Below are 12,251 nucleotides of genomic sequence, written 5' to 3'. Positions count from 1 at the left end.
AAATTCCATGACTTTTTCATGACGTATGTCGGATGACGCTGACATATAAATAAAGAATAGATAACGGTGAATATTTATATATATGAGAACATTTATTCTATAGAGACAAATAGTAATCAACTGCTCATCGTGCATTCCACTTACCTCCCATAAAAATCTGAGCTACGTCTCATACTGTGACCATTAATGGTTGGCTAAACTGAAATTGGGGACAATTAATGTTAGAAAAAAATATATTTTATAAGACATCCCTGACTTTCCCTGATTTTCAGCCTTTTTCTCTGAGTTTCCTCACCTGCACCATTTTCACTGAGTTTTCCCTGACCATTAAGAACCCTGATTTAATGTAGTTGTCAGTCTAGGAAAAATAGGCAATCCTATCCATCTTTATCCTTCATGTCTGTTTCAGGTTTATCGGAACTTAAATTCCTTTTAACCCGATTATACCAATTATTTAATAAGGAATAACAGTTAGTTCACCATTGGATGAAGATGCCGGATTTATGCGCATACTCAACACGAGGGGTGATGTGAAATTGTTCCTGTGACACTAGAAACGATAAAATTAACTTATACATTCGTGAAAGGAGAGAACAATCCAATTTGTTTATGCACCACGTCATCTGTAGGTGCGAATTCAATAACACAGAAACAGTGAAAAAATGAATGACTGGACCAAAGATGTTCTCAATACATGAATACTGGATTATTCAAGCACAAGAGCTAGGCCGTAGTACAAGATTGTAGTCTGAGTGGAGATCACAGACTTCAGGAGTGAACGTGTGTGTGTGTGTGTGGCTGTTCTGAGTAGGGTAGTGGTTAATGTATCGGCACGGTATGCCAAAGGTCCCCGTTTAGTCATTCACTTTTCACGTGACGTGTAATATTGTTTATTCACTTAAACTTACCTTGTTTATTCACAGTCAATTCTGAAATCACCACTATTTTCTTACAGGCACCTCTTCAGTGGGAAAAGAAGGTGATTTGAACAGCAGTACTAACCATTTGAAACCTTTCCTCTCATAAACATCTGAGAACGTAGGTTTTAACTTCATATTAATAACACTAGCAATATCTCTGAGGTCAATCTGAAACTTTCAAATGATAACTTTTATAAGAAGTAATAAATTTGGATTCTAGAGAAAAAATGTTACTCGTAGAGAGTAGGGGCGGTGTAACAATCGAGAGAAAGCATGGGGTCTGGAAAAAAAAACCCATAGAGCTAAAACGTGGTTTGGAGAAAAGTTCCTAACGGGGAAAAATGGGGTCTCGGGCGAATTCCAGAGCGGTGTTCATACGGAAAAATGAAATGAAATCTTTAAGTTTTACGTCCCACGTTTATGACGGTTAGGCTAAAGGAGACGGTGATGATGAGTAATGAATGAAATGGTGGAATGAAGAAAGTGGGAGGAAACGGGAGAACCCCGAGAAAACCCACGAGCACGGTGTTCATACTGAGTCTCCAGCGAACGAAGCTACTGTGTTTATTACAAAATTGTTTAGCACTCGCTCTAGCTCAATTCACATGCAGTATTCAATGACCTTTTAGTATACTATAAAACCCATGAATACTGACTGACTGACAACAGTGCATGCCAAACTATGCAGTTCAAACCGGTATAGCTACAAGACGAAACTTCGCATCAATAGTAATCATTAAGTGTTGAATAGATGTCTGCGGGCAGAATCCAAGAGACAAGGGTGATTTTGTTATAGGAACAGCACAAATCAACGGCTATCTTTGGAAGATAGTATCTTATATTTGCATCTAAACAGAAATACCCTGTTTCGAAACGACATAAAATTACAAATCTTCACAAAATTAAAGATTCTAAACAGAATTTCCTGATTTTTCCGGTTTTCTTGGTTGACTGGTCACCGTGTAAATCGCGAGTTTCGATCATTCAGGGAAAGAAACTATCCGGAAAGCATGTAAATACGTTTATTAGGGTGGATCGAAGAAAGAAATGCAGTTTTAAAGCTCTCACCACTAAAACGATGAAATATATACAGTATGTTATAGCAGCTTTAAAATATAGGATCCAGACAGCTGTAAAACGTTGTTAAAGTAGCCAAAATTTCAACAACAATGGCCATATCCGCTGCTGTAACAATACTTCACATTAACGGTTGAAATACATACTTTGCGACGTCTTTCTCATAGATAATCAAATCCTTTCAATAATAGATATTTAGCTTTTCTGAGGCCTAAAGATACCTACTTTTGTCTCATTAATAAGGGTCATCGTTTGAGTACGGTAAAGTTACAAACTCTTCCATTTACCCTAAAATTTATCACAGAGATGATAATTTGCCATAACCATACCATTCATGTGCACAATGTAGGTTTGAAGTTGAACTGTAATCAAAGTTAAACTTACGTGGCTCCGGTGAGTTATTAACCGCTGAATCCAACACGTCTTCACAGTTTAAACTTTCGTACAAATACGTTTCAGCGCTTTCACCAGCAGCAGCGGTAATAACAGTAAAGTCACACACCTGAAACTGAAATTATATGCAGTACTTACTGAAAATAGATTCATTCGTTGTACAAAGGATACATGCCAGTTTCTGGTGATATTTCAGTTACATGTGTAATCTTTTAAAGAGATAATAGCTGTATATTTTAGCATTAAAAAGACTCGTTAATATGTTTGTTAGGTTTTGAATTAATTTCTTGGTACCAATAAATTTAGAACGTATTTTCATCTCGTGAAGCTTTTTTTTTTCTTTCGGAAAATCTACCATTTTCGGCATGAAGCATCCTATAATGACTTGAATGTTATTACAAATTCAATCTTCAATACAAAGAAACGCATTGTATAATGTTTAAAGACATAGTTTCATTGAGGCTAAAAAACAAAACGAATCCACTACAAAACAAACAAACAAACAAACATACACACACACAAAAAAGTAGATCCTGTAGCACAGAAACTGATCTTAACATTTCGCAGAAATCAACGCCATGCGTCTATCTAAATATATATCATGTTAGCCATAGCTTCGTCGTCACAGCATTCTTTTGGACTAGAAAGTCGAGAATACAAAGAGGCCACTGAATAATCCACTCTTTCCTCACAGTAGAAATACTCGGTCAGTGTTATGTGTCACAAAGTGAATTAAGGCCCTCACCAAGACAATAACTACATAAATAAGTTTTGGAGAAGCGAAAAGAATGCATCTTGAAAGATAGCTATACGTTGGATAAATAGCATCTTGAACCATAGCTACACGTTGGATAAATATTTTCTTCAACTCCGTATCGTATTGTAGAGAATATTTTCTTCCAATTGATCGCTCTATCAAACAAGTAGAACTAGAAGCGTAATGTCGATAGGCGTATTTTACAAATGACAAAAAAAGATGATATTTTTCCAAAAAGTCTACCTGTAGCATGGTATTTTTTCTAAACGACGATGCGTGGCTGATGGACCAATATCTTCCAACAAGATAGAAATAGCCTATAGGCAATTCTGTCATACTGAGATATGGTCCTTTCAACATGTTAAGGAACACCGTCCCGAAGATGTTGCTCACAAAGAAAAAAAAAGTTTTAGGTAAGTAGATCAAAAACCAAACAACTAGTATGTTGCACTGTGGACTGATTTAAATCAGGGAGATATACAGGAAAAAAATATCACGGAAGTCATTTCACCTTGATATCTAATACTAAAATTCATGTATTTGCAATACTGTCCTTCCTATAAAGATCAGTATTTCAGATATAGTTCCGACAATAAGATAATGTGCAAAGCTTAGTGGGTTTTAATAACGTGCTTTTTTCCAGAATGGCGCAGCCTGAAAAAAAGAAATTGTCGCAAAACCTGTCACGTATAATCATATGCAGTTTTAAAGTTATGAATATTTATCTGAAAGTAGATCCTATCATAATCACTTCTGAGATATGTGTCCGGAGTTCTACTTTTAACATTCACTTGAAGATGCTACTGAGATACAAGATCAAACGCTCATCCATATTGCAGTCATTCCATGTCAAATCAACACTAAGCTTGAACCTTTCAGATTCACTTAACTTTTAGTACACGGTGAGACAGAAGTCCATTTTTTTTTTTTTTTTTTTTTTTTTACTTTTAAACATATTTTTGAAAATTGCCCAACCCCACAAAAAATTCCGCAGTTTTATATACATAAGTTGTCATAAGTCCGTAACCCTCAGTCATATAAAACTAATTTCCGGCCCATTTTAAAGTTGTTGCAATGCCCTTCAGTTGATATGCAACACAAGAGAGTCTGTAAATAAAAACAAAATTACAGGAACAATTATGAACTGATTGGAGCTAAACTTAGTACAAAAATGAGTACATATTGTACCTTACTTGATTGTCATCAGTGTGATCCAACAGTTATGAATATTAACAAATGAATTAGATATTTTCGCTTTTAGGAAATGCGCTGTATTAAAATTAGTGTATTGATAAAGTATCTGTTATTACTAATTGGGGAAGCTCGAACAAATACCCTAAAAAACGTACTTAGTTAATTAACTGTATTTCTGCTGAATTTCGTACCTCATTAACAGAAGAACTACTACTTTCCGTTGTTTCTGACACTGGAGTGGAACAAGATATCGGCTGGTGTAATTTCATATCCTCCTTATACTTCTCGTAGCTCTTCATAAATCTAATTCGTGGACCCACCTTTGGGATTAACTCCTTTATAAGATCCGGAGTGAGATGTTGGAACGTGTCGTCGTCAATTTCTTCATCTGTAAATACGAATTCAGTGATGATTTTTAAGGTATTAAAACTGGCCCTTGAATCAAAGTAATGATAAGAACAGACTTACGGTGGGCACAAAAAATGTTCATACATTTATCTCAAATTGTTCAACCGTTTCCTTCTGATGTGATCAGAAACAACAGGCAGCATTGCTATCAACATGAAGAAATCATAGGAAATGCCCTCTTCTTTCCCTTAAAATGAGAATTCTCAAAACCACTGGGACACGCGTCCACTTATATTTAATATGCAATTAATCTTTCAAGTTTCATCTTCGTAGCTTGAAAAGATCGTGAGATAGTCAACTTTTCGTACCAATTTTGACTTTCCAGCTCCCACTTAGAATACGCACTTTAATCAAAGTAACATCATAAATATCCTGGTCGAAATGTTAATTTCAAATGATCTAATCGTTTTCCGCCATGCAACTAAAATAAGATCCTACTATAAAACGCAGGGTTGGCAAAAACCATGGTTTTTATTAAAAAAAACCAAAAAAACCGGTTTTTTTGGTTTAAACCAGGTTTTTTTGGTTTAAACCAGGTTTATATGGTTTAAATGATTTGCTCTATATATTCATATCATATATGGACAAAAATAAGTTTGTTTCGCCTTGATGTTATTATGCAACAACCGGGTTATGCTGGAAGGGGTCACATAAGCTTAAAGCGGAATAAAAACCGCTTCTCGAGTTACATCCGAGAGAAATTGTCCTCCATTTGAACTCGGAACCAGGACTAATTGGCCACAAATGCGATACGTCTGCCGACTCACTCACGAAGGAATCCTGATAAAAAAAAAAATACGTTGTACTGATCTTTACATGCTTCTTAATATAACTGTCAAGAGTCATTTCAGAAGGACAAAAAGATAAACAGTTGCACAAGTGAAACCATTACACAGAATTAATTACATATGAACAATTTCAAAGTACGACGGAGTACAGAAGAACTAATCTAGTTCAAGTTAGTTAACAACGACTTTTATTCGTACAAATTAAAGAAATAATCAGTAAGAAAAGTGATTAAAGATACGAATTATTTGAGTCCACTTTGGCTCAGACTCATTTATACATAAATAGATACCAAAGATACTTCTCATTTCACTAAATGCCTCTCGTGGGGTCTGTATGACGCCCCCCCCCACACACACACAAAGTACGGCATTTTCGATGTATTTTATCAATAGTAAACATTGAAACGAAACAATATTTAGAATTTTTCTTCGATTACAATTACATAACAATAATAATAACTACAAAAAATCACAAAATAAACATTTATAAACTTGTAAAAAAAAAGTTGCTTTTGTAGTATAATCTTTTTGAGTAATGAATGGGGAATTTAGGTCTGAATATAATACGAATAATATACGGGAGTGAAACGTGGTAACCCACAAATGTGTGTTCATCAAGATTTTACAAACACTTACACTTTTACGAACATTTTTTTGTTTTTTGGTTTAAACCAGTTGGTTTTTTTTTTTTTGAAAAAACCAGCTGTTTAAACCTTGGTTTAAACCATGGTTTAAACCACCTTGGTTTAAACCAGCCAACCCTGATAAAACGTACACTGATTCCCACGTTAGTTCAGCCACTAAGAAGCTATGGGTGCTAAATGAACACTAAAAGCCTTCCTGTTTCAACTGACATCCTAATCACTACTCGCTTTGCAAATGAGATAATTTATAGGGCCCCACCGGGAATCGATACCTGGACCCCTTGATTACAAGGTGAAAAACAGATCTAATCTAACCTATTGATATTTTTAGGTAACGCTGTACAAACAAAGTGGCGGAACAAGTTTACTTTATTGGGTATCTCAAAAGTGCTTCAAAAATTACTTCAAATGTAATGACGGGCAAATATGTAAAGCGGAGGCAGATTTGCGGGCTGAAAGCCAAAAGGGGAGGAGTATTTTTATCGTTGGGTCCTCAGGGTAGCCGCTTTCACTTTCTTCAGCATCGCCATGTGACTAAAACGAAACAAAAAATAATAATTTTGCCATTACTACTACACACGACTGTATTAAATATACGTAAATAGGATTACTGTTTTCGCAAACTATGTTGTCGATTGGCCTACTTAGAGTAGATTTGGTTACGTCCAGGTAGGCCCCAGATACCTAAACAAACACTTTCTGTTACCAGAAATAATTGTCAGAAAGCACAAAGCAACCTATGCTAGGTGGCCGATAAAAAGCATGAATTTTACTTAACTCGGGCAGAGCAGGGCGAAAGTGGTAGGCAGGCGGGTTAGCGCGGGGCTGCATCCGTAGGGGGCAATCATATCAGCGATGGTGGGTATACGCATGAACTCCTATTTATTATCTGTAAATTAACTTTTACATACTGTTGATTGTCAGGAAAAACGTACATATTCATTTTAATTTTTTCACCATCAAAATTTAATATCGTATTTTACCTGTAATGTTCCGTTTGGTAAAACAGTCTGTAGCAGTCCGTAAATAATTAATGTCCTAAATTAATCAATGTTTCAGATATTCAATGTTTAAAATAATAAAAGGAAATACTACACCAGGAACAACGAAATTTTCCAACTCCAGCAAGTTCTAGAACAAAACTCATAAAAACACAAGGCATTACTGCTGTATGCCAGACCACACGAAAATAAATAAATAAAAAAAGATTATTACTCAATATCTCCCCCAAAATACTAGGTTGTGACCCTGGCTTACTTAGTAGTGCTTACTGTTCGAAATACAGTGTGGACGTATGACATACAAACCAACTTGTGCAAGGTGGACTCTAAAAGCACGAATGTCATCTAACCGCGTTGGGCAGAATTGCGGCAGGTGGGCGCCAGCGATAGCGATCGGGTGCGTACACAGGAGCAGGCGCTTCAGCGATGGTGAGTATACATATAAATGAGGATAGAGGAAAACACACACTATACGTCATACAATGCATGACTTGTGTGCAGAATAGGCGAGGGGGGGGGACTAAATGCGATTCAAAAAAGTACAAAATTAAATGTTAGATATTGCTCTTTCCTGTGGTTTGAATTCGTTTCCACACATAAACTGTTCGACTGTTAAGTATACTATGCCCATCACACAACTTTAAGAATTTCCACTCCTTATTTCCGTATAACCTGATAAAACTCAAACACGATATGTTACACTTCTGATTTACACACCTTTTTCACACTGCCTTTCCCATAATCATAACAAGTGTACCTCTCCGCTAAATAGTCCCTTTCGCCTCAATAGACACTGCCCCTTACAACATCAAAAACAACTAACAAGAACAAGTATTTTGTTAACTTCAACTATTCCCCTCACCTTACTTTCAATCACCCTTCCACATAAAGCAAAATAAATTCTAGAATTCATCTGGTAAAATTTCTAAGATTGGTCCGCCGATACAGCAGTTAACTCAAAACTAACTATTATATCGGAATTCTTGTAGCAAAAACAAGTTAAATAATACATTAGTTTTTATGAGCTTGAGGTAAAAAGCTCTCCTAAACTCCAACAGTATAAATTACACACACACACACACACACATACACACACATACATATATATATATATATATATATATATATATATATATATATATATATATATATATATATATATATATGACCATAACTACATACCCATAAAACTCACATAGATAAATACAATAAATACAATTCAGCTGCATCTCTCATACATATTACTTACTTCTCACTAAAGTACAAAATTGCAAACTGCATAACCAATCTTATCCACAAAATTGAAAACGTACTAGAAAACTGCAAGGGTTACTAATACCACAAACTTATTTTCTAACATCCCACCATCGAACCGATTTTTATTATTTATAATGTTTGTGTTGACCCTGGCTTAACTTGGATATCATACACCCCTGAGGGCGGGGGAGGGGTATAATCGAAGTAAAAATACCAAAATCGACCAATAGATAAAACATATACTCCAAATGAACACAAATTTGTGTGGCCAGGCTCGTGCACGTTCACTAGAGAGTCTGAACTTACGCGATCATTATCCTTACCATCCCTTTAATTATTATCGGGTGCGTTCACAGGAGCAGGCGCGTCCGCGGTGGCGAGTATACGTATAAATGAGGATAGAGGAAAGCACACTTTATACGTCATATAATGCATGACGTATACGTCATATTAGTTTGGTGTTGTTAAATATAGTAGTATCAAATTGAAAATAACAAGACAGAGATGTAACGTCAACAGCTAAACGTATACGCGAGTTAGCAAGAGATCGCAATAATCGAGGAAAAGATGGCTCTGGCAGTCTTTTGAAATGGTTAATTATTTCAGAAATATAGGTTTTCTGAAGCTTAACTTTTGTTCAATTGTTTTCCGTATGAGGAAATTAAGTAGCAACCTCTGCGATCGAGTGCTGAAATATAAAAATTCCTGTAATATTCATCTTGTAAATGAGACTGCCAGAGCCACCCGGTGCTCGATACCACAATGCGCATGAGTTCTGACTCTCTAGTGAGTGTGCACGAGCCTGGCCACACAAATTTTTGTTATTTGGAGTAATATATGTTTTATTTTCTGGTCGTTTCTGATATTTTTATTTCATGATTATACTCCCCAACCCGAGGGGTGTAAGGTATCCAATTTTAACCAGTGTCAACTCAAGTATCATAAATAATGAATCGATTCCAGGATCGGGTGTTAGAAAATAAGATTGTGGTACTAGCAACCCTTGCACTATTGTGGATGGCCTTGATCGTTTCGAATTTTGTGCTTAAAATGGACAAGCTGCATAAGCATGTATGCCACCTAAATTAGAGACATTACTCAGAAAATAACACCAAATATAACATTAGCTATTAAAAATATTCATTTAATCTCAAACATTGCATTCAATTGCGCTCCTTTGGGGGGCGCGGTGGCTTAGTGGTAGAGTCCCGGGTTCGATCCCAGCCTCCGCCAAGTGAACTTTGTGGTGGACAAACACCGCGTGCGTGGGTTTTCTCGGGGTTCTCCCGTTTCCTCCCACTTTCTTTATTCTAGCATTTCATTCATTACTCATCATCACCGTCTCCTTTAGCCTAACCGGCATAATCGTGGGACGTAAAACTCAAAGATTTCATTTCATTTTCATTTTCTGTTCTAAACGTTGCGTAAGATTGACATGTATAGCAAGGAATGTGGAGCGGAATTGAAATGAAATCTGTAAGTTTTACGTCCCACGTTTATGCCGGTTAGGCTAAAGGAGACGGTGATGATGAGAGATGAGTAAAATCGTGAAATGAAGAAAGTGGGAGGAAACGGGAGAACCCCGAGAAAACCCACGCACGCGGTGTTTGTCCACCACAAAGTTCACTTGGCGGAGGCTGGGATCGAACCCGGGACCCCAAGCACCAGAGGTGAACGCTCTACCACTCAGCCACCGCGGCCCCAATACAACTAGAAGAGATTAGTTATATATATATATATTATATATATATATATATATATATATATATATATATATATATATATATATATATATATATACGAACCAAAGGAATAGATTCACTGAATCGAAAAAAATGAATGAATTGCTAAAAGAAAGTATGGGAATTGTTCAGTTTTGGGGACGGGGGCAACTTTTCAACCGAATTTTTGCGATATTCTATTCACATTCGGTTAGGTTAGGTTAATAACATTTCATTCCGAGGTAACGTTAGCAAGTGAAGGCGGGTTAGAGCCCCGCAGTACATATTGTTTTCTAACTTTGTTAGTGTTGGCCCCATCGCTAAACAATTACCGAAAATACATGCCCAGATGTATTTTAGGCTTACTAGTGCAAAATAATTTCAAGTGCTTTACGACGGATAAAATAAGGGAGGGCATACGAAGGATGACTCCCTTAGTTACCCTTTCCCACTGATGTATATTCACCATCGTTCACGCGCCTCATCCCTGAGAACGTAGCTTCGGCCTGCCCTGACTCGGTTACATAGGGTAAACATTTAGGCTTTTTAGTGGCCGCGTAGCACAAGCTCGTTTGTTTTTTGGAACTGTAATTTTTATGCAATACACGCGCAAGCCGTATTTATACACAAATCGTAAAAGATGTATAATTTTTCAACAGTTACTTCTGGTGGCCCAATTGAATTTTATCTGTGCGAAGTAGCTTTTCGTGTCGCCCAACGCAAATGTTTTAGGCTATAATAAGAAGGAAATTTGTGGGATATAGTATACGACAGTGCCTCATCATTTAGCGAGGACTCACGAAGTGCAGTCTTTTAAGGATTATTCATTGAGGATATAGGAACTTGAAAATGAGGTAACAAGGCGACTTTCATTTAATTACTGAGTAATATAAAATAAAATGTACGTCGGTTTGCGTTGTGTTATGGTATGCGAAGAATAATAATGTGCCCTTGTACGTAGTGTATGAGTATATGTGGGGGATTTGAAGCACATATCGCATGTCACGTGCACGTGGATGCTTCTTACTACTTCTAAATGTAATAAAATCATTTTTATACGTAGTGCAACAGTAGGAAGTATCCACGCGCATACATCATGAGGTACTGTTGTATACCATTACCAATTTGTGAAAGAATTATATTTTCCCAACAATTATTTCGGATGGTCTACCGAAAGTAAACGTACACGATCCTAAGTACGGGATATACAGTTTAAGGACAGTAATGCTCTTTTTTCCGTAAAAATTATACTTGCTAAGATGACCCGAGTAATTTGCTAAGTGAACAGTTGTTAAGATTGAATAACTTGACCATTTCTTTAATAACATCTACTTTAACATATATTAAAAACTCAAAACAAATAAAGCCCTACCTTTGAATATCTTGATGTATGTGCTGAGATTATTTCTTTCTAAGAATGCCTCCATACTCCTTTCGTCAAGGGTCGAAGCAACATCCCAATACAACAAAAACAAACTCTTCCGCGCCAGGTCAGCCTGGTTGCCTGGTTGGTTCAACTCACAGTATTGCCAGAGTAGCACACTCGCATTTCATGTTGTGTTCAAAGGACAAAATATGAACAATACACATTGTGCACGCAACTATAAAATGATTAACTATATTTTATAATTCTCACAACAAAACCGCTATGATTATTAGAACACAGCACCAGGTTGTTTCACAAATTTTCTCAGTTGGAGCAGCAATTTACTTTGACTATACCGTTTAACTATAATTTTATTGTACACGTAACCCATTTTGTTTTTTGAGTGTAGTTACTTAGTTTAGTATTCACTATGAACCTGAGTCTGAATTATCACCATTAGTGAAATTCAGTGCAAAAGGGAATCAAGTCACATTACCAAAGTTATGAGGAAATCAGACATAAACTTAATTAGAAAGAAATGTTTAGACATTTTTCCTTTCTTAACCTTATAAGAATTATTTACAATATCTGGACATGAATATTTCAAGCTTTAAAAGGAATTTTAGATAGCAAAATGTAATATTTATTTAGGGTCCCTCGATTCTGCTTCTCATGCTAAAGGAGATGATGATTACTGCAAATGAGTGATGATAGAATAATTAGTG

General features: G+C 36.2%; 1 protein-coding gene across 6 annotated transcripts in view; it reads right to left on the bottom strand.

Annotated features, from left to right (window-relative positions):
* LOC145666705 (uncharacterized) overlaps positions 1–11,895 on the bottom strand; it is a 32,006-nt gene extending 20,111 nt beyond the window's left edge. Inside the window, exons 1-3 of one of the 6 annotated variants that reach the window (XM_081734204.1) lie at positions 11,533–11,895; positions 4,533–4,729; positions 2,382–2,505 (exon numbers count right to left, since the gene is read on the bottom strand). In XM_081734204.1, coding sequence (XP_081590330.1) covers positions 2,382–2,505; positions 4,533–4,729; positions 11,533–11,587 — 376 coding nt within the window. In that variant the 5' untranslated portion in view covers positions 11,588–11,895. The other 5 variants (XM_081734205.1, XM_081734207.1, XM_081734206.1 and 2 more) reach the window with 5 other exon arrangements.
* Between the last annotated feature and the right edge of the window lie 356 nt (positions 11,896–12,251).

The sequence above is a fragment of the Thermobia domestica genome, chromosome 12 (assembly GCF_964235325.1).
Source record: "Thermobia domestica chromosome 12, izTheDome1.hap1.1, whole genome shotgun sequence".
In the NCBI taxonomy this organism is placed as follows: Eukaryota; Metazoa; Arthropoda; class Insecta; order Zygentoma; family Lepismatidae; genus Thermobia; species Thermobia domestica.
This window is presented reverse-complemented; position numbering and strand designations above follow the sequence as displayed.